At 42.9% G+C, this 21,429-nt stretch overlaps 4 protein-coding genes across 15 annotated transcripts in view; 2 read left to right on the top strand and 2 right to left on the bottom strand.

Annotated features, from left to right (window-relative positions):
• L2HGDH (L-2-hydroxyglutarate dehydrogenase) overlaps window positions 1-1,136 on the bottom strand; it is a 38,738-nt gene extending 37,602 nt beyond the window's left edge. Inside the window, exon 1 of the mRNA XM_059696719.1 lies at window positions 997-1,136. Within this exon, the coding sequence (XP_059552702.1) occupies window positions 997-1,136 (140 nt within the window). The remainder of the gene's footprint in view (window positions 1-996) is intronic.
• On the top strand, window positions 990-15,383 carry DMAC2L (distal membrane arm assembly component 2 like). 7 transcript variants are annotated; one of them, XM_059696818.1, is made up of 6 exons: window positions 1,303-1,369; window positions 6,889-6,942; window positions 7,065-7,176; window positions 12,636-12,844; window positions 13,420-13,591; window positions 14,263-15,383. In XM_059696818.1, the coding sequence occupies exons 3-6, from the start codon at window positions 7,070-7,072 to the stop codon at window positions 14,393-14,395; spliced, it is 621 nt and encodes a 206-aa protein (XP_059552801.1). In that variant the 5' UTR covers window positions 1,303-1,369; window positions 6,889-6,942; window positions 7,065-7,069; the 3' UTR covers window positions 14,396-15,383. The 7 variants fall into 7 exon arrangements, with proteins under 7 accessions (XP_059552820.1, XP_059552767.1, XP_059552801.1 ...); XM_059696808.1 differs by having other exon boundaries at window positions 1,315-1,369; window positions 6,889-6,946; XM_059696827.1 differs by lacking the exon at window positions 1,303-1,369 and adding an exon at window positions 4,597-5,006 and having other exon boundaries at window positions 6,889-6,946.
• Window positions 7,865-11,093, top strand: LOC132234967 (ubiquitin carboxyl-terminal hydrolase 10-like). 2 transcript variants are annotated; one of them, XM_059696646.1, is made up of 2 exons: window positions 7,865-9,880; window positions 10,092-11,093. In XM_059696646.1, the coding sequence occupies exons 1-2, from the start codon at window positions 7,880-7,882 to the stop codon at window positions 10,158-10,160; spliced, it is 2,070 nt and encodes a 689-aa protein (XP_059552629.1). In that variant the 5' UTR covers window positions 7,865-7,879; the 3' UTR covers window positions 10,161-11,093. The 2 variants fall into 2 exon arrangements, with proteins under 2 accessions (XP_059552629.1, XP_059552623.1); XM_059696640.1 differs by having other exon boundaries at window positions 7,865-11,093.
• The window catches only part of CDKL1 (cyclin dependent kinase like 1), a 49,746-nt gene continuing 43,700 nt past the window's right edge, over window positions 15,384-21,429 (bottom strand). For all 5 annotated transcript variants that reach the window (XM_059696758.1, XM_059696741.1, XM_059696769.1 and 2 more), the window contains 2 exons: window positions 20,066-20,218; window positions 15,384-18,046 (listed from right to left, as the gene is read on the bottom strand). In XM_059696758.1, coding sequence (XP_059552741.1) covers window positions 17,939-18,046; window positions 20,066-20,218 — 261 coding nt within the window. In that variant the 3' untranslated portion in view covers window positions 15,384-17,938. The remainder of the gene's footprint in view (window positions 18,047-20,065; window positions 20,219-21,429) is intronic.

Below are 21,429 nucleotides of genomic sequence, written 5' to 3'. Positions count from 1 at the left end.
GATGTTATCATTGGGGTAAATGAGAGTGCTGCTTTGTTGCAAACTTCTATAAATCCATAATTATCTCAAAATAAAAAGTATAAACAAAACCTTCCCTAACCCTACTTTTCTTCCCTTAAGAAAAGCTTCCCCAGATCCTATCCCATTCTAATCCCCCTCCAATACAGTAACATACAGCAACCAGAGTAAATTTTTGAAACATCAGCATTCAATCACTCCCTCTTCTTAACAACCCTTTAAAAGCTTCCCAACGCTCTTAGAATAAAATTCGCTGTGTAATTAAAATAAAATAAAACCCCTGTGGTGAGGCAGCCCCTCTCCTGGCGTCCTTCCACACCATCTCTGACGCTAAGCTCCAGTCACACTCAACTTCTTAATTCTCGAAACAGCCAAGCTTTCCAGCTTCGCACAAACCATCATCTCTAAAGAAAGCAGAGAAAAACAGTGGTTCCCATGTGACCTCCAAACTTTAAATCACAGGACACTGGATTCTGCAGGCTTCGATCAGCCACTGAGCTGCTTCTCAGTGAGGTAACTGCGCAGTGTCTGCCTGGAACTGATTGAAGACTGGATCCAGATCTTCCAAGCAGCACCCGAGATGCCAGCTAATAAACAGCGTTATTTGATTGCTTACAGCGGGCAAGGTCCTTGAACGCTCAAAACGATCACCTGCGGGCGAGCCTAGGCTCCCATCCACAACCGAACCTTCAAGGAGCTCAAGCAAGCCCGCCCGGAGTGAAATAGGACGTGGAGGGGTTGTATGCAGACAGGCTGTGGTAGCCCTCTACTCAGCACTCTCATTCTTCTCCTCCCGCCCACAAACACGACGAATAAACCCTGCAGGTGGCTCCTGAGATCCGAGCGTGGAGCCCGTGCTCCGCAGGATCTCGACCTTCTCTCACGCCGGGGGCAGGGGAGTAAGAAGCACCTCCCCTGGGCGCAGGTCCAGCAACAAGCACCTCGAAGATGCAGCGTAGGCGGCCGGCGGCTACTCACCTAGTGCTGGCACTGCGGGCACCCTGGCACAGCGGCCGCGGCCTGCCCAGCGCGGGCCCGCACGCCGCGGGGATGCCCCTGGGGGAACCTGCGCGGGCCCATCCGCAGGCAGTGCCCAGGTAACGCAGCGCGGACACCATCGCCTGCGTCCCCTCCCCTGCCTCAGCCCCAGCGTGGCCACTGGAGCAGGACACTCGGCAGGGTCCGCGGTGCCCTCTAGCCCCGCCTCCCACGCACGGACCAATGAGGCGCGCGCCTTCGCTCCACGTGGGAGGGCTGCCAGTGACCAATGGGCGCGCGCGGCGGAGGGCGAAGGGCAGGCCGGCGCAGCCGTACACGCCGGGACGCGCGCTCGCTCCCTTCCGGCGACGCAGTGAGTTGAGGAGCTGGGCCCGAGCGGGAGGGGCCTAGGGTGGTGGTTTCACGCTGCCCTTTCCCTTCTCCGCGCGCCGGGCTTACCGACAACCTGCCCCGCCGCGTCGCGGCGTCTGACCTTGGACGTCCACCGAATGCGGGTCCCGGGAAGAAAGTCTGGGCATGATTATAGTGAAAACTCGTTTGGGCGGGCCCAGCGGCCTCCCTGCCTTCGGTTCGGCCCCGCCCAGCCCCGTCGGCTCCCGGGCTCCCGGGCTCCGGCCCGGGTCAGCGCGCGCCGGCCGGCCTTAGCCCGCGCTCCGGACCGAGGCCCTTAGAGCCCCGCGGCCTTCTTTTGTGGGGCTCCCGCGCTGCCATTCATCCGGCTATTTGGGGTCCTGTAAATACCGCCTCGATGACCCAGGCCCCGCTCGGCCTCGGCCATCGTTTAGCGACCTGTTTCCTGGTCGTTAACACGGGGCCGAGATACAGTTTTCAGTACCCCGCGCGGGCCTGGGAATACCGACTTCCTGTGCAGGTCACACCTCCCGTGATCTCACCGAAAAGTGCGGGTGGTGGGCTGGAATCTCTCAAATGCCTCATTCATCTAAAACTGTGATGATCACCTGCCAGCTTAACACCGTGCTCCAGGGCAGGTGAACATGTGTCGGGTCAGAACAGCGGGACAGAACCACAGAGTGGTGCCGCCTCATGGCCGGAGGGACTCACCTGCCCGTTTGGATTTGGTTCCAGGCCTCAGGGGGCTTCTGGAGCCTTTTCGCCTCTGTGCCCGCCCGCCCGCCCGCCCATGAACTAGGACTAATGTCGGGTCTCCCTCCTCAGCCTCATCAGCTCTTAGCACAGCGAATAGTCGGTAGTTGTCATGCTCGAATGGCTTTATCCTTCAGGTTAGTTGTACATGTTCTGCTTTATTTGTGCAAACAAAATGTTACCTGCTTGTGCCATCACTATTTTTAAGGGATGGTTATTTTTGAAATTCTTAAAAAATTTTTGAGATAATTGTAGCTGTCCATGCAGTTGTAAGAAACAGTAGAGATTCTGTGTACCGTCTGCTCAGTCTCCCTCAGTGATAACATCTTGCAAAACTGTGGCACATTACAACCAGGACATTGACGTTGACACCATCCATGGGTCTTACTTAGATTTCCCCAGTGTCACATGTATGTGTGTATTTAGTTCCACATAGTTTTCATCACGTGTGTGGGTTCTGGTACCCACCCCCAGGGTCAAGCTACAGCACAGTGCATCACAAGAATCCCCCCTGCCCTTGTATAACCTCACCTCCCTACCGCAGGGCACCCCTCCCCAGACTCTTCTCTCTTTCTAAAATTGTGTCACTTTTAAGAATTTATATAAACAGAATGATACTGTGTATAACTTTTGGGAAACTGGCTTTTTGCATTCAGCATAATCCCCTGAGGTCCATGTATTGATGGCTCATTCCTTACTGTCCAGTAGTAGTTCATGGCACCACAGTATGTTTAACCATTCACCCACTAAAGGACATCTGAGTTGTTGCCAGTTTTTACCTACTTTTGAATAAAGCTGCTGTTCACATTAATGTGCAGCTTTTTATGTATGAACCTATTGTTGTTTGCCTGGGAGAAATGCCCAAGCGTACAATTGCTGGGTCATATGATAAGCCCCTGTTTATTTTGATAGGAAACTGCCAAACTGCTTTCCCAAAGTGGCTGCACCTTTATACATTTCCACCAGCAATATTCGAGTGACCCACTTTCTCCTGAGGATATTTTTCCATTGATTTTTAGAGCGAGTAGAAGGGAAGGGGAGAGAGAGGAAAACATCAATGTGAGAGAGACACATCGATTGGTTGCCTCCCACACGCGCCCCAACCAGGGCCTGCAACCGAGGTTCGTGCCCTTGACTGGAATTGAACCCAGGACCCTTCGGTCCTCGGGCTGATGCTTTATTCACTGACCCAAACCAGTAGCGTGGTGTCACTATTTTTTATTTTTTATCTTTTATTTTTTTAAATATATTTTATTGATTTTCCACAGAGAGGAAGGGAGAGAGATAGAGAGTTAGAAACATCGATGAGAGAGAAACATCGATCAGCTGCCTCCTGCACATCTCCCACTGGGGATGTGCCCGCAACCCAGGTACATGTCCTTGACCGGAATCAAACCTGGGACCTTTCAGTCCGCAGGCCGACGCTCTATCCACCGAGCCAAACCGGTTTCGGCACTATTTTTTATTTTAATCATTCTGATAGATATGTAGTGGAGATGGTTATTATTTATTTATTTATTTTTATTTTCTAAACTTTGACACCCCCCCCCCCCACCGAAATGGTTATTTTTTAGTTTGCACAGTTGTAGTAGTTGATTTGTTACTAGATTGAATACAGCATTAGACACTTCCAGGGTCTGTGATCAGACTTTCATGGACCATAGTAGCTTTTTATTGCTCTGATTTTGAGCATGTGTTTCTTAGTTTAACAAGGTAAAAGCACTCCAATACACATGCTCTTTTTATAAAATTTTTTTTCTGCTTACCCTCTCCCCTTTCAATTAAGTAATTTCAAATCAAGAGCTCACCTTACATTTATATACCCTGTAAGATATTTGGCTAGCTAGAGACATTTGTGTTCATGACACCACCCTCAGCTGCGAGGTCTGGCCTTCTCTAAGTCATAAACATAATTGCAAGTTTTAGAAACATCAGTTATAAATTTATGGCTCTAAGCCATGTTCTGATAGTAAGAAGGTCTTTTTAAATTATTTTAATTCCTGAATTATTTATTGCAGCAGTAATTTAGTAGTAATTTTTAACTTGCTTTTAACTGGTTTCTTTTAATCCATTAGAGTTAAATTCACCAACTCACCACTAGAGGTCTCCTCTTTCCATATAGAAAGCATTCCCAGAGGTAGCTTGAATTCCTTAGAAATTGCTAAATTTAATTAGCAAGTCACACTTGAGAATGTAAAAACCTACCAATTTATTTTTTATCCTTATTGATAAATAAACATTTGATTTTCATGTTTAAATTATTTTAATATAATATCTAGTATTTTTAGAAATCATAGCTGAAGTAGCAAATTTGGCCTTTTCTTTAAGCTGAATTATAAGGTGGGCCAAAATAAGTCAAAGTCCATCAGTTTTCATAGACCACTCAAATTTACCTGCTTAATAACAGTTTCTCTGGTTTTTACCTTTCTCCATGGAAATATATCAATCATTAAAGACTACTAGCAAACATTCATTAAACTCTTGCATTGTGCTAGGTACTAAGCAAAATGGAAATGAATAAGATGTGATCCTTGGTCTTCCTTTTGCTCTACATACTTTTCTTTTTTCTGCCTAACTGGAAACTTTTAATCATCCTTTCAGAGCCATCCCAAAAGAAAATTCTTTTAGGCTCTGACAGAACGTGTTCATACCTCTACTAAGACACCATGTTGCATGTTATTTCTTTATGTCTTCTGCCTTCATCAGACTATACATTCTATGAGGACAGGAACCATATCTTTGTCTCTGTTGTTTTGTTTGGTTTTTCTATCTTCCCATTATACCTCTTGAACTAGGTATAGCAGACATTCAGTAAATATTTATTGAGTGAATGAATGGATGGATGGATGGACGAAGATGGCATTTGAATAAGGTCTTGAAGTTGGGTGAGATTTCCATAGACAGGTTTGGGTGGGTGGGGAGGAATGGTAAATAGAGGGCACAGCCTGAGTTGAACTGAAGCTAGAAAGTCCAGATTTATAAATGAGGTTGGCAGCCAATGGAGTTATTAGAGGTGGACACAGGTGGAGGGAGCTTTAACAAGAAGCTGGGAAGGGCTGAGAACGTGGAGGTGATAGCAGGGGGAAGGGAAAGTTTGCAGTAATGCAGGCAGAGTGATGGTGGAAAAGGGAGGGGGTGAGTAGGTGATTCCAAATTCTGTCCTCAGACCTCGTCTCTCACTGTTCCACAGCCTCCACGTCCTCAGTCACTTCCTCAGCTCTGAGGTGGTTCCCACGCAGGCCTCTTTCTAGTCCTCCCTTTTTCCCTGAGTTGCAGGACCATCTTATGACCAAGGAAAGAGCTCTGGACTGGTAGTAGCCAGAACTAGGTTCAAGTTTCAGCACTGCCACCAATTAGCCATGAAACACTGGGCAAGTCCTTTTAAACACATGCATTTATTAAAACCCCACCTTGTTCTGGAAAGGATGTAGGGTGTCAGCAAGTTACTTAATATCAGGGCTTCAGTTTCCTTGCCTCTAAATGAGGTGACGTGGAGATAGTGTTGTCTAGGTGATCTGAGTTCCTTCCAGCTCTACCATTTTGTAACACTGATTCTAATCACTTGTTGGTCATCACCTCTTAGAAGTCCTGCCAACACTTCATATTTAGAATATGAAAAGCTGGGGAATAAACCACAACCCTGTCCTTCTGACATTGATTTCATAATGGCACCATCATCCGACCAGTGACTCAGGAGCAAAACTTAGTGTCACCTTCAGTTTCTCTGGCCCTCGCCCCTATAATCTCATTTACTGGATCATGTGGAATCCATTCTGCAATGTCATTCCAATTCTCCTCTCCCCCAGCCCCCACCCCCGGCCCTTTCCCATGGCCACATGTAGTTGAAGCCCTTGTTAGCCGTCTTTCTGTCCGGTGCTAGTGTACTCGATCTTGATGTTGCTGTTTGAGTAGTATTCCTGAAGCATAGTTCTAAAAATGCCAGTGTTCTGTGCTAAAACTTCAGTGACTCCCAGCCACCTGCAGAAGAAAGTCAAAATTTCCTGGCTGATTATGCCAGACCCTTTCTGATGTGACTGTAAATTGTCTCCTCATTACCCTCATAAGCTAACCAAACTGAAATGCAACATGACTTAAATGTCCCTGCCCCAGCTAATCACCTGGATGATTGAAATTCTGGTCTGTTCTTATTTTAACTTTTGAAGTATTTATCAGACAATATCTTTTATTTTAACTACTTGGCAACTTGTTTTCGCTCACTCCACTCTGCCTTAAGTTGTTAGCTCCTCAAAGGCAGAGACCAAGTTTCATTTCTCAGTGTTTCTCCCGCACCTGGCATACTTCTAGAGAGACTTGAATTGACATAAATCGAGATCCAATTCAAAAATCACTTCCTCAACTCATGGTTATAGGTTTTTACAGCTGGAAATCATCTGCGCACATCATCTCTTTTTACAAATGAGAAAACCAAGGGTCAGAGAGGTGAAGCTACTTGCCCAGTCTTTCCCAGCTGCCCTTCCACAGCTCTTTGCACTGTTCTGTTGACACTATTTGCACTCTTGTCATAGGAAGATCTGTTTCCATGTCACCTCTTCCTTCCTGGATGTAATTGTGTGGACCGCGGCATATTGCTCCCTAGGTGATTTTAGTTTGCCATTTTGATACTGGAAATGTAGATTGGGAGTGGGGTTGTTTCAATAATTTTATATGGACACCAGGTGGCAACAGTGCAGACAGTATAGAACAGTGGAACTTAATATCAAGGCTGTAAGGAACCACAGAGCTCATTTTTTTTTTTTTTTTTTGCAGCAAAAGAAACTGGGAAACTGAGACAGGAGTGACTTCTTCAATAGAGATTGAGAGGCAAGTGAGTCATCAGCTTTATTGGCACAACATCATTGACTTTGAAGTTGTGAAGTGACTATATGTACATGACTCTGATTGCCAGTTGATGATCTAATATTAATACTGTGTTGTGTTTCTAGATCAAATGATGCTGTTTGGAAAAATTTCCTGGCAGTTGTGTGGCTTAAAGAAACTCCCATGGTCATGTGACTACAGATACTTCTGGGGCTGGTTGAATGCAGTGTTTAATAAGTAAGTTACTCTAATTAAAATGAAGAAATGTGAGAATTGTTAAAGATAGATGAATTCGCAATAGTTATTTGGTTATTTCTTATATTCCAAATGATTTTTTTGTATAGTGTGTGCAGTATGAGCCTCATTTTGTTTAAAAACAAATAAAATATATACACAAATTGAATAAAGACCCCAAAATAGATTATAAAATATTAACATATGACTGGGTTGCAGGATGTCAGTGACTTTTATCTTATTTGGCTTTTCCATGTCTTTCAAGTTTTCTAAAATGAACATTTATTATTTTTATAATCAGAAAAGCTCAGTAAATGTAATTTTAGAATATTTAACTCTATGGCTTCTAAATGGATGTAGTTAGCCTTTTGATTACTATGAAGGCAACTCAAGTTTTTAAAAAATTAATGGGTGGCATGCTTAAAAGCATCATTTTGAAACTGAAGAAGCTAATTTCCTCATTGCTTAATATAGCAATAACACCATTGACTATAGAAAAAGGGGCCTATGTGCGGGCGAGAAGATGGCGGCGGCGGGGGAAGCAGCGTGAGGAGTCGGGCGAGCGGCAAGGCTCATTGAAACGGGCCGCCATGGCCCTCCGCAGCCCACAGGCTCCTCGGCCATACCCCATTTTCAGCAGAAGACCTGAGAAACCAGAAGCTGTCAGCCAGTTAACTCCATTCTGCCTTCTGTTTTGAAGCATGCCATGCTGTGGTTGTCCTCTCCTGTGAATAGGTATATTTTTGGAGATTTTAGCCCTGATGAATTCAATCAATTCTTTGTGACTCCTCGCTCTTCAGTTGAGCTTCCTCCATACAATGGATCAGTTCTGTGTGGCACACAGGCTGCAGATGAACTACCTGATGGACAAGAATATCAGAGAATTGAGTTTGGTGTTAATGAAGTAATTGAATCCAATGACACTTTGCAGAGAACTCCCAACTACAGTATTTCAAGCACATTGAACCCTCAGGCCCCTGAATTTATTCTTAGTTGCACAACTTCCAAAAAGACCCCTGATGACATAGATAAAGAAGCCAACTACAGCTCCATTGACTGCCAGTACCCAGGCTCTGCCCTTGATCTGGATGGCAGTTCCAACGCAGAAGCGGAAGTTTTGGAAAACGATGGCACCTCGGGTGGTCTTGGACAAAGGGAGCGTAAAAAGAAGAAAAAACGTCCACCTGGATATTATAGTTACTTGAAAGATGGCAGCGAGGGTAATATTTCCCCCATGGTCAATGGCCATGCCAGTCTAACAATCCTGAACCACATATGCACAGAGGATGTAGAGTTGATGGGCGATATGCCCTTGCTGGGAACACCCAGGACTTGTAGCAGCCCTCAGGACTCCACAGACTTCGTCAGTGGCGCTGTGCCTGGAGGTTCTTTCCCTAGAGCCTTGGACAGCAATGCTAGGACTGCAGGGCCACCTGAGGGCTGCCAGGGGCCTAACTTTGAACAGTCCTGCCTTCCTGCAGAGGCTGACAGGGACAGCCTGTTGAGGACAGCTGTGGCTCACCCTTATGTTGGGACTGATACTACTGAAAACCTTGGCGTTACTAACGGACAAATACTTGAATCCTTGGGTGAGGGCTCAGCTGCCAATGGGATGGAGTTGCACACTGTCGAAAGCACGGACTCGGACCCAGCTAAGGCCGAGAGCACTTCCCCTCCCGCCGAGGCCCTGGCCTCTGTGGCGGGCACCACTCCTGTCAGTCAGCCTAAGTCGTGGGCCAGTCTTTTCCATGATTCTAAGTCCTCTTCCTCCTCGCCTGTGGCTTCTGTGGAAACTAAGTATTCCCTTCCTGCCACATCTCCCCTGGTCTCTGAAAAGCAGGCTGAAATCAAGGAAGGGCTTGTTCCAGTTTCAGAGGATCCTGTAGCCATAAAGATTGCAGAGTTACTGGAGAATGTAACCCTAATACATAAACCAGTTTCATTGCAACCCCGTGGACTGATCAACAAAGGAAACTGGTGCTACATTAATGCTACACTGCAGGCACTGGTTGCTTGCCCTCCGATGTATCACCTGATGAAGTTCATTCCTCTGTATTCAAAAGTGCAAAGACCTTGTACTTCAACACCCATGATAGACAGCTTTGTTCGGCTAATGAATGAGTTTACTAATATGCCAGTACCTCCAAAACCCAGACAAGCTCTTGGGGATAAAATCGTGAGGGATATCCGCCCTGGAGCTGCCTTTGAACCCACATATATTTATAGACTCCTGACAGTCATCAAGTCAAGCCTGTCTGAAAAGGGTCGACAAGAAGATGCCGAGGAATACTTGGGCTTCATTCTAAATGGACTTCATGAGGAAATGTTGAACCTAAAGAAACTTCTCTCACCAAATAATGATAAACTTCCTATTTCCAATGGACCCAAAAGCTACTCAGTTAATGAGGAAGAGCAGGAAGAACCCGGTGAAGGAAGTGAGGACGAATGGGAGCAAGTGGGCCCCAGAAATAAGACTTCAGTCACTCGCCAGGCGGACTTCGTTCAGACCCCAATCACTGGCATTTTTGGGGGACACATCAGGTCTGTGGTTTACCAGCAGAGTTCAAAAGAATCTGCCACCTTGCAGCCATTTTTCACGCTGCAGTTGGATATCCAGTCTGACAAGATCCGCACCGTCCAGGATGCATTGGAAAGCTTGGTGGCAAGAGAATCTGTCCAAGGTTATACCACAAAAACCAAACAAGAGGTGGAGATTAGCCGGAGGGTGACCCTGGAAAAGCTTCCTCCTGTCCTCGTGCTGCACCTGAAACGATTTGTTTATGAGAAGACTGGCGGATGTCAGAAGCTCATAAAAAATATTGAATATCCTGTGGACTTGGAAATTAGTAAAGAGCTGCTTTCTCCAGGAGTTAAAAATAAGAATTTTAAATGCCACAGAACCTATAGACTATTTGCAGTGGTCTACCATCATGGCAGCAGTGCGACGGGTGGTCACTACACTACGGACGTCTTCCAGATTGGTCTGAATGGCTGGCTGCGCATCGATGACCAGCTGGTCAAGGTGATTAACCAATACCAGGTGGTGAAGCCCGCTGCAGACCGCACAGCCTACCTCCTCTATTACCGCCGAGTGGACCTGCTGTAGCCGCCTGTGCGCTGTGTGTGCCGACACCTGCTTGTAGAACCAACTCTCACTGACATCTTTCCTCTCTTTAGTGGCTCTTTAGAGAGAAACTCTTCCTCCCTTTTGCAAAAATGGGCTAGAATGAAAAGGAGATGCCTTGGGTTTGTGCACAACATAGTTTATGGTGTCTTCTAACTTCCAAATCAAATCACTTGGCTGAAACAGACTGTCGCTTGATTTAAGAAAATACACAAAAATCCATAATTTTGAAATAATGCTGATTCCTGAGTTGGAGGGGAACTTGCCTTTGATTTCCAGTCTGATTGCTTAGTAGGATGAATTCTGCACCAGCAACGACACTTGTAAATTTGTGAAAATGAATTTTATCTTTCCTTAAAAAATGAATTTTTTAATCCATCACACTTTCTTCCCCCACCCTTTAGTTTTTGATAAATGATAAAAATGAGCCGGTTATTGGAGAAGAAATAGTTCTTCAAAAAAAATAAACACAAAAAATGAGTTGCTGGTTTCTAATAGGAAAAAACAACACATTTTAATAATTGTGTGACGAGAAACTGCTTGCTTACACATTACAGATCAAATATTTGGAGTTAAGGTGTTAGTCACATAGATGGGTGATTGTAACTTTATTGCCATGAAAAGATTTCAAATTGCATTCATGCTTCTGTGTACACATAATGAAATAATGGGCAAAATAATGAAGATTGATCTCAAGTCCACTCTGTTTACTTTTGCTGCCTGCTCTTCTCTAATGCCGCGTCTCCAGTTGTACACAGTTTAGTGATGCCTAGGATATCAAGTTGTCGCCCATCAAAAAAAAAAAAAAAAAAAAAAAATCAAAAAAAAAAAAAAAAAAAAAAATAGAAAAAGGCATATATAAAAATTAATATCATTTAATAAGATTAATTTGAACATAGGTTCAAAATTATTCCCTTTAATCTTTTATCATTAATAAACACAATAACCAAGTGTATCATTCTTTTGATACAAGTTATTGAGTACTTCCTGGTGTCAAGCACTGTGCTACATCTGAATCAATGAAGACTCACTTCTGCCCGATAAACTCATCCTATCTAATAAAAGAGAAAAATGGTAATTGGCGTACGACAATACCCTTTTCATTGGCTAATCAGGGTTATATGCAAATTAACTGCCAACTAAGATTGGCAGTTAACTGCCAACAAGATGGCGGTTAACTGCCAACAAGATGGCGGTTAATTTGCATATGTAGGCTCAATGCAGGGAGGCGAAAGGGAAAGCAGGAAGAAGCCCCCTGCCACTGACAGTGATCAGAAACCCAGGGGGGAGCTAAGAGCTGGGGGGCAGGGCAAAGGCGGCCCTGGGGCCGCCTTTGCCCTGCCCCCCAGCCATGATCGGAGAATCAGGCGCCTTTTCCGCCCTGGCCAGTGATAGCAGGAAGTAGGGGTGGAGCCAGCGATGGGAGCTGGGCATGGTCAAAGCTGGCAGTCCCGGGAGCTAGGGGTCCCTTGCCTGGGCCTAAAGCGGAGCCCATGATCATGGGGCCGCTGCAGCTGCGGGTCCCCGCTGCCCGGGCCGGACGCCTAGGCCAGAGGCGTTAGGCCTGGGCAGGGGCGGAGCCTGCAACCGCGGGGGGCTGGGGGTCCCCTGCCCAGGCCTGACACCTCTGCCAGAGGCCAAAGGCCTGGTCAAGGGGCCGATCCGGTGATTGGAGATCGGAGGGTGATGAGGGTCAACTCCTCTGGCCGAGGCATCAGGCCTGGGTGGGAGGCGGAGCCGGGGATTGGGGGGATATGATGGTCCCCTTGCTCAGGCCTGAAGCCTGGGTCAGAGGCGTCAGGCTTGGGCGGGGGGTGGAGCAAGCGATCAGAGAGAGATGGGGGTCCCCTGCCCAGGCATGATTCCTGGGCCAGAGGCCTCAGGCCTGGGCGGGGGCCAGAGCCAGTGATCAGGGGGAGATGGGGGTCCCCTGTCCAAGCCTGACACCTCTGGCGGAGGCGTCAGGCCTGGGCAAGGGGCCGATCCTGCGATTGGAGGGTGATGGGGGTCAACGCCTGAGGCCTCCCAGTATGTGAGAGGGGGCAGGCTGGGCTGAGGGACACTCCCCTCCCCACACACACCCAGTGCACGAATTTCGTGCACCGGGCCCCTAGTATAAGATAATATGCCTTCACAGAGTTCACTTGGAAACAAAAATAAAGCAAGAAAGGTAGCAGGTAGAGTCATTGTATGTTTTTTTTAAAATGGATCTCACTAGTATACTTGTTTCCCTCAGTCATTTGAAATGAAAAGTCTTTTCCGTATTTATGTTGATGACTATAGTTAAAAAGCTAATGATTATAGTACAAGCTAACTGCTTTTGTTCTCTTTCCAATAGAGTAGATCGTGAACGCATCAAGGAAGTTGGCCCCGAAAGGGCGGCCTCCGAGTGGCTGCTTCGCTGTGGGGCCATGGTACGCTATCATGGCCAGGAGAGGTGGCAGAAGGACTACAACAACCTCCCAACAGGCCCTCTGGACAAATACAAGATCCAGGCCATCGATGCCACTGACTCTTGTATCATGAACATTGGATTTGATCACCTTGGTAACTACCCTATCATTTGCTTATGAAAAATGCAGGTGATTTACAGTGACGTTTTGTTGCAGTTGAATATTATAGTCGTAGATATGTCCTTTTTGCCTTTTGAATATCATCCAGTTTGTTTCTTCTTATGTATAATATTTTTAAATTAGAGGTTACAAGCACCTTCCTCTCCTTTCTCCCCTTACTAAGTTTGTCTCTACATGACTTTATTCTGTGGCTTATTGACTTAAAATTCAAGCCTTGTTTGTCAAACTGTCTTTGTCAAACTTTTGTCATTAAGAAATCCTTAATGATGTAGGAATAATTCTATCCACACAGCTTCTACTTGGGTGGTCCCCCCCCCCCCCCCCCCAGTGGCTGGATGTTTCACTGCAAAATGGTCCTATCAGCACAACTTGTATAGTGAATACCATGTATGGTTATTAAGGTGACTGATTGTTCCAGTTTTCCTGGGACTGAGAGGTTTCCCAGGACATAGGACTTTCAATCCTAAAATCAGAACAGCCCTGGGAAAACCAGGAGAGTTGGTTATTTTAATGGTAAAACAGGTTCTTAAACTGCTCTTTTCCTCCCAGAGGGCCTACAGCATGTTGAAAAAATAAGGCTATGCAAGTGTCATTATATCGAGGATGACTGTTTGGAGAGAATTAGTCAACTTGAAAATTTACAAAAAAGTTTGTTGGAAATGGAAATAATTTCATGTGGGAATGTCACAGACAAAGGCATCATTGCTTTGCAAAAATTAAGGTAGGTGGTCAGTGCCAAAATGGAAACTTGATAATGATGTTAAGGTGAAAAATAAGAATTTAAAACAGTTGAGGGATGGTGTCTTGTTTTGAAAAATAAAAGAAAATGACTTAACTTTTCATCTTTAATACTTTAAAACAGTTGAAATTATCAACTTTAATACATTATGGTTTTATTGCATTTTTTAGGGATATTGCTTAAAAAATTAAATCTAAGTAAAGTTCCTAGCATGGTGCCTGCTACAGTAAGCTCTCAAACATTAGCTAATATGCTTCCTCTCCACTTTTTAAATTAATTTCTTCCATGTTTTGCCAATAACCTATCACAGGAAGTTTGAGAAATTTTAAACATTAGAACCAAAAATACTAGATTATTTGTTTCTTACATTAGTTGAGGCTTCAAGGATTCATTTTGAGTTCCTTTAAGAACTTTGCTAATTTGTTTCCCTTTCTAGGTTAAGATTCATATTTTATCTCTCTCAAGCAAAGGTATTCTATGCCATAATATACATATAGTATTTGGAAAGATTCAGCTAGAATTATTGATGTAATTCTGGACAACAAATATACATATTCTGACTGTAGTTTTTTCTAAGAGTCAATAAATCAAGTTTAGTTTTAATGCTATAAGAGTAAAGGCCAAATTGAAGTAACTTCTTTCTTTTTTTACAGAAACCTCAGGTATTTGTTGCTAAGTGATCTTCCTGGAATAAGAGAGAAAGAAAACCTTGTTAAAATCTTTAAGGCATTACTACCTTATCTGGAACTAAAATTAGACTTGAAGCAAAATAATAATCATCAATAAGTGCCTTATTCAATATAAAGTATCATTTAAAATTGATCCTAAACAGCAACGAATATTATGTAAGCATCATTAGAACTATAAGGATGTCATATCATGATATTTTAAAAGCAGAAAGTCCATCATGTAGAAAATAAATATTCAGATGAGATTCATTAAAGTTAGTAAACTGAAATGATGCAAACTAGGTAACATTTTAATTCTAATTTACTCATTTTATATAGATATTTATATAGATATCTCGATGTAGATACTGACTTAGAATTCTTTAAATACATTTAAATGTACAACACAGATATTCTTGATTGTATTTTAACAGTAATTTATGTTGCACTTTAAAGTTATTGAAGCACATTACTATAAATGTATAATTTTGAAAAACTGAAAGCTAAATTTCAGATTCATTGAAGTCAATTATGCCAAGAAGTCAGTAGTTGTGGAGGCATTCATATCGCTCTCAGGATTTGCATGCCTTTCTCATAATTCTGCATTCCTGTGTTTTTCATACTTACACCCTTTCTCTGAATGAGTAGTTTCTGGCTAACTTGTCTATTTTCTAAGCTTAGTCTGGTATTTTATTATAAGTAGACATAAATACTTGGCTGAATTCAAATAGTTCCTCTGATTGCATTAGAATAGAGGAACCAATCATGAAGACCAGCACTTACTTTTTGCTTAAATTAAAAAATTGCTATAAACAGAAAACTTTAACATGTCAATTAGAAATGGATTTTTATTTCCCCATATACAGTGGATACTATTTCCTGTGAGCTCAAGGATATCATAAAGACAAAATTCATTTTATATCTAGAAAACAGTGTTAAAGATTATTATTAAGTAGATAAAAATATATCTTTATTTTTACCTGCTTAAAGTGGCCCTGATTCAGTTATTGTTAGTTATATGCCAACTTGTTTGTGGATTTCTGTACATTTGGTTTGAATATAACTTTGCAAATAATGTCAAAATAAACACTTTCTATGATACAGAATTTAGGTAGAAAAATGAATTTTAATTGTGTTCAGAAACTAGCTTGTATAAATAGCACATACCATAAATGATACACTATTTACTAATATAATTGCCACTGTCATTTTAAAAAAATCAGAAATTAGTACATTTACAAAAAAGACAAGGATATAGAATAGTTTCACGTGAAACAGTGGTGATTCCATGTGAAGAAAGGATTACAGATATGGTTAAACATAAGCATACATTTATAGAACTCATAAACAATAAGCACTCCTGTCTCATTTGTTTGATTACCGTATGATGAAGCAACTGATTCACCACAGTTTAGTCTGGAGCTACTTTTCTATTCTGAGTGGTTTTCTGTAAAACTATTAGATTAATTATGCAGTTATAGTCATCTGCCTTGTCAAGTGCATTGTTTTGTGTTAAGGAAAAGAAGAAAAACACCAAATGTAAACTAGTCACAGAAGTTGGATATCCTTCTTTGTCCTTTGAATCAAGGCTACATAACAAGAATTAGATAATACTGGGATTAGTCAGCTTACTATCAGCTCTACGCAAGAAGCTACATACATGAGGAAGACTATGGATATCATTAAATTGGCTGGGCAGCCAAAATGATTGAACAGTTGTCAGAATTTGGTGGATTACTTAGCTGTAAGTAATAAGGCCATATGCTCTCATGAAGAAAATTAACATAGCAGTAAACTGAGGGTGTAGAAGAAATGTTTCGAAGATACAGTCAAATACAACGTTTAAAACCATGGCTGAGAACTGCTAGGAAATAGGAGCATCACATCAACCAAAAATGGCTGAGTTATAAGAAACAGAATTTTATATTGCCCTTGTGTCCAGGTGACAAGGATGAAAAAGCTGTTTGAATAGGAGCAATAGGCCAAAGCAGAGCTAATTTTGTCATTTTAAGTATCACTGTGCAAAGCTAGGAATCCTTAGTAATACTTTTTTTTTTAATCCTCACTGGAGGATATTTTTTCCATTGGTTTTTAGAGAGCGAGTGGAAGAAAGGTAGGGAGGGAGAGAAAGTGAGAGAGACAAATTGATATGAGAGAGACACTCAATTAGTTCCTCCTGCACACACCCCAACCAGGTCAGGCCAGGGATCCAATCTGCAACCCAGGTATGTGCCCTTGACCGGAAGTGGTACCTGAGACCCTTCAATGCTCAGGCTGACGATCTTTACCACCCATCAGCACTTAGACTACATTTTTTAAAAATATATTTAATTGATTTTTACAGAGAAGAAGGGAGAGGGATAGAGAGTTAGAAACATCGATGAGAGAGAAACATCGATCAGCTGCCTCCTGTACATCCCCTACTGGGGATGTGCCCGCAACCCAGGTACACGCCCTTGACCGGAATCGAACCTGGGACCCTTCAGTCCGCAGGCTGACGCTCTATCCACTGAGCCAAACCAGTTAGGGCTAGACTACATTTTTATTATTAGTTATCATAGTGTACCCACGCACACACACAGTGGGGCAAAAGTAGGTTTACAGTTATGAATACATGAAACTTGGTTTATTCTTATATTATTATTGTATTGTTTTCTATACAAGCAACTGTAAATCTACTTTTGCCCCACCCTGTGTGTATATATATTAGGTTTACAACCTAATGTCTTTCATGACCCAAGTAAAAGCTCACAAGCAATTTCTTCCAAAACCCAGATCCCTATAGCCCTACCTGCAGATCTGTCTCCAAGCCTGAGGCTGAGCTGGAGAGCATGAAGTTATAAATGCTTTTAGGCTGGCAGGTGTAGTTCTTGCCAACCCTATAGGTTTTGTTCTACTTCTTGATCACCTTGGCAGCTGCCAATCTTCATGCCATTGTTAGCAAGGGGAACTGGGTGAACAAATGTAGATGGATATAGTAAATCCATCTTGCCTGAAAAAGTGACGATGATGCATCCTTTACTAAAGGTAAAGACAAAAGTACATGGGGAAAATATCTATAAACATATCACTAAATATATAAGCATATGCTAGTCTTTTGTGATAATCCATGATATTAAATATTTTGAACAACTCTTAAATATTCCAAAAAATGGTTTACATTTTTAAAAACCAAGAGATAGAGCAAACAGGAAGTGGGATTTTAAGTATTTTGATTTCAAGAACAAAAACTTTTTAAATATGATGTTGAAGCAATCTGAAAAAGCAGGAGATAGGATCCAAGGAAATACATTTGGGTGTTTTGTAATCTATTTTTCACTTGTTGCACATTGTACAACTGAAGCATAAATCCTTTTTACGTGACTAGTTTTGCGAGAGGAATGGGCAGTAGATACTACTTATATTTCTGTCCATAAGTCCAGCTACTTAGATACAACAAAAACACAAGTGGAAATCAAAACGAGTTTTTCCTTTCTGTTCTGGATACCATCATCAAGCATGGAAGATTGCTTCTGGAATTTCCCTTCACATCTTGCCAAGTGTCTTCCTCCAGTTAGTTACTTATGTTTTCTCAACATTGTCATGGTCTTCAGTCAAATGTATGTTTTATTTTCTTGGGGGTTATTGATCAGTTCTTTTTTTTCATCCATCTCCAAGCTCCTTAAATGTTTGGAAAACGGTAGTTAAGTTTCTTGGTATTATAGTAGTACTTCTTATTATCCAAAGCTGGAAGGATGCTGCTGCCAGTCAACTGAGGTAGGTTCTGAAACTGAAAATACAACACATAGAATTAGTTTCAACATCATACACTTTTTTCATTGTTGATAACACATCACAAAAGACATAAGTAAAATTTTTAGCACAGAAATACTTTTTCTGCCCAGAATCCAGAACCTGAGAAAGGACAAAACATTTAATTTTGGTCCCTACTTTTCCTTTTAGAGATTTATTTCATATTAAAAAGAAAAACATGCACATTAAGGAAAATTTAGAGAATGTGAAAATGAAAAATCTACATGTTAACATTATTGGGGAAAAGCAGACATTCACAGGACCTTAGGAACCTTTTAAGCCAATGCCTTGTTTTATAGGAAAGACAACTAATGTTGGGGCACTTGGGCGATTTGCCCACTTACTCCTTGGTTAAAAAGAACTCCCTTCATGCTACCAGGAAATGTCATGTGAAAGTAAGGAGAACACACCTATATTGTGTGTGTGTGTGTGTGTGTGTGTGTGTGTGTGTGTGTGTGTGTGTATGGCTAAACGACTGGCCGGTAGGTATGACACGCACTGACCACCAGGGGTCAGACGCTCAACACAGGAGCTGCTGAGCTGTGGTGACTTGGCAGCGGTGGTTCCTGGGTGACATGCCCTGGAACCAGAGAGGAGGGAGCCTGATTCCGGGGTGTGACACCTGAGAACTGCCCTCTGGCAATCTGGGACTCCTCAGGGGATGTCAGAGAGCTGGTTTCGGCCGATCTCCACAGGCCAGGCTGAGGGACCCCACCTGCCGGAAGGACCCTGTTCACTCCACAGACACCCTTTGAGCTGCAGTGTTGCCCCAGGTGCGGCCAGCCAGGGAAAGACTGCGGGAGGTTGGCTCCAGGGCATGTCTATCCCGTATCTCTCCCAGTTCCGCCCTGCCAGCCACCTTCTGATCAATTTTCTTCCAATGTGCACGAATCCCTTCACTGGGGCACTAGTTGTACTAGATAGCCATAGGTATCTGAAAAGCAGGTACTTTTTATTTTTCAATCAAACAGCTGAATAGTTCAGTACTTACAAGTAATACAAATTAGTGGTATTCCCATATTCTTTCAAGTAAAAATATTTCCATCAAGACCCTTTATTCTTAAACACAAACAGCATGATAAGGGGAGAAAGTCTATTTCCAGTCTGTTTTGCTATTTGGATCACATATGATAGAGAATAAAATGAAAGCATTCTTAATTTTGAAACTCCGGTCTATCTTAGGGCCCTGGAGTTCATTTGGTACCCGTTCCTAATGGCCTGAACAACCTCTTCCCTCCTCCAGACCTCACACACACCATCAGATATCATTCAGCCTGCTGAGCAGTAGAGGCTGCAAAGGGAAAGTTTAAGGCAGTTCCGGAAGTGACTAGGGCAGCCAGCTCATCTTAGTTGTGGTTCTGAATATAGTCCATTCTAAATTTTTACAGCTTTTGGCTTATGACAAGGCAATGGGAGGCCATTCTGCCACTTTACGCCAATCGCGACTGTTCGGGGCTCCCAGTGTGCCGTTTGGATGCTATTTGGTTACATGCACTGTCCTGCTATCACTGAGGCACTCATCACTGCATTGACCCTAGCCAACTCTGACGATTAAAGGATCAGGATGGGAAACACTTCCTTTTTGGTATAAACCTGGGATGTCAATATTCAAGGTAAACAAGATGACCCCGAGCTAGCTGGGATAAATCTGACTTCATTTTCCAAAGCTGGACTGACACCCAGGTACCGGTTGAGACCTGTGCTCATGCACGCCAGACACCCTAGCCCTGTGTGGCAGCCGGGAGCTGCAGGGCAAGGGCACCTTTCGGATTCAAGGAGAAGGAGCCTTAGGAGGCAGCTGTCTCTTGGGGCCCTGGTTGGGAAATCATGTGACCAGTGTCCCGGGGCTGGAACGAGGTGCTAGAACGAGGTGCTGGAGCTGCAAGCCACAATTGCCACTCAAATATAGATTCAGACTCTTTCACCAAGTGGCAGGTATGCGGTCATTTGAAGCTGTAACCTTGGATGCTTTCGTAAAGCAGTGCCCCATTTTTACCCCAGGCAGGTGCTTTGGATTCTGTCTCAGGGTCTTCCTTGTTGGTTTGTCATATTTTGCCAAATCCCTTATTTCTCTGATGCTGTCAAAATATGGGTGCTGCAGCAGCTGTTCACACGTCAGTCTCTCAGCAGGATCCATGTGAAGACAGCCCTGAAAGAAGAGAACATTCCATCTTACTTTAAAAATATAATACTAACTTATTAATGTAATTTCTTTCTCCTTTGTAAGATTAAACTTAGTTTAATCAGTTGGAAACAAGAGGGGGAGGGGGGAAGTAAAGGGGGGAAAAACATCCAGTCATGATTTTAGTTCCTTCCATGATCATTCCTAAATGAGAAACCACGTAATAGATTCTAGAAATAGTAATAAAAAATCATTTCTCCACCTTGTTCTCTTCCTGAGAACAGTTGGTGCTCTGCCCCGAGGGAGTAGAATACACTTAGTCTGTTTAGCCCATTGCATGTACTTTGTAAAAACTAGATGTGGTGCCCTAGCCAGTTTGGCTTAGTGGACAGAGTGTCAGCCTGCAAACAGAAGGGTCCCGGGTTCGATTTTGGTCAGGGGCACATGCCCAGTTGTGGGTTTGATCCCCAGTGGGGGGCCTGCAGGAGGCAGCCAATCAATGATTCTCTCTCATCATTGATGTTTCTCTCTCCCTCTCCTTTCCTCTCTGAAATCAACAAAAGAAAAAAACAAAACAACTAGATGTGTATTTTTTTAATTTAAAAAATAATCCCTACACGTGGTAAAAATAAAATGCCTACAAGATTCAGCAAAGTCTCTCCACCACTCTGCTTCTTCCATTCCCCCTTCTAAAATCAGATTTTTTGTGTATGTTCCTTCAGAAATAGTCTATGCATTACAAGCACACGTGTCTGCATGGAAGCAGAGGCATAATATACATCCCTTTATATTACAACATTCTTAACTATTTGCTTTGCCAATAAATAGGCCATAGGGCTCATAATTGAATAGATTAAATCTCATAACCCCATACCCCAATGAACTGTCTCACATTTTAAATTATGTTATAAATGCATCAGTAAATGCATTAAATACTTTTTGAAATGGATGAAATATATTGACAGTAACTTGCAAATATTTTAATTGGCACCTCATTTACATAAGACATTTCTAAACATGTGTATGTATATAAAGTTTTGTATATAAAGCTTTAAAATCAAAATCTACTTCAAGTATACTAGGCGTTGGCTCTTTAAAAGGATCCTATGGCTAAACATTTTTCGAAGAAAAGGATCCTTTTTAAAAACAAGCGCCACTCCTCTGAAATTTCTATTTTGTGTAAATTTAGAAGTCAAATACAATGTTGGGTTTATTTAAAGTGGTGTGCGCCTCGGCTG

The sequence above is a fragment of the Myotis daubentonii genome, chromosome 1, assembly GCF_963259705.1.
Source record: "Myotis daubentonii chromosome 1, mMyoDau2.1, whole genome shotgun sequence".
NCBI lineage: Eukaryota > Metazoa > Chordata > Mammalia > Chiroptera > Vespertilionidae > Myotis > Myotis daubentonii.
Note: the sequence above shows the minus strand (reverse complement) of the source record. Positions and strands in the feature narration are given on the sequence as shown.

Bases quoted from the DNA above. Each gene is read 5' to 3' on its own strand.
- DMAC2L (XM_059696784.1), top strand. From the start codon at position 1,240: ATGAGGCGCGCGCCTTCGCTCCACGTGGGAGGGCTGCCAGTGACCAAT. The intron at 1,370-7,064 runs GTGAGTTGAGGA...TTGTGTTTCTAG, and splicing joins CGCTCCCTTCCGGCGACGCA to ATCAAATGATGCTGTTTGGA. The intron at 7,177-12,635 runs GTAAGTTACTCT...TCTTTCCAATAG, and splicing joins TTGAATGCAGTGTTTAATAA to AGTAGATCGTGAACGCATCA.
- LOC132234967 (XM_059696640.1), top strand. From the start codon at position 7,880: ATGCTGTGGTTGTCCTCTCCTGTGAATAGGTATATTTTTGGAGATTTT.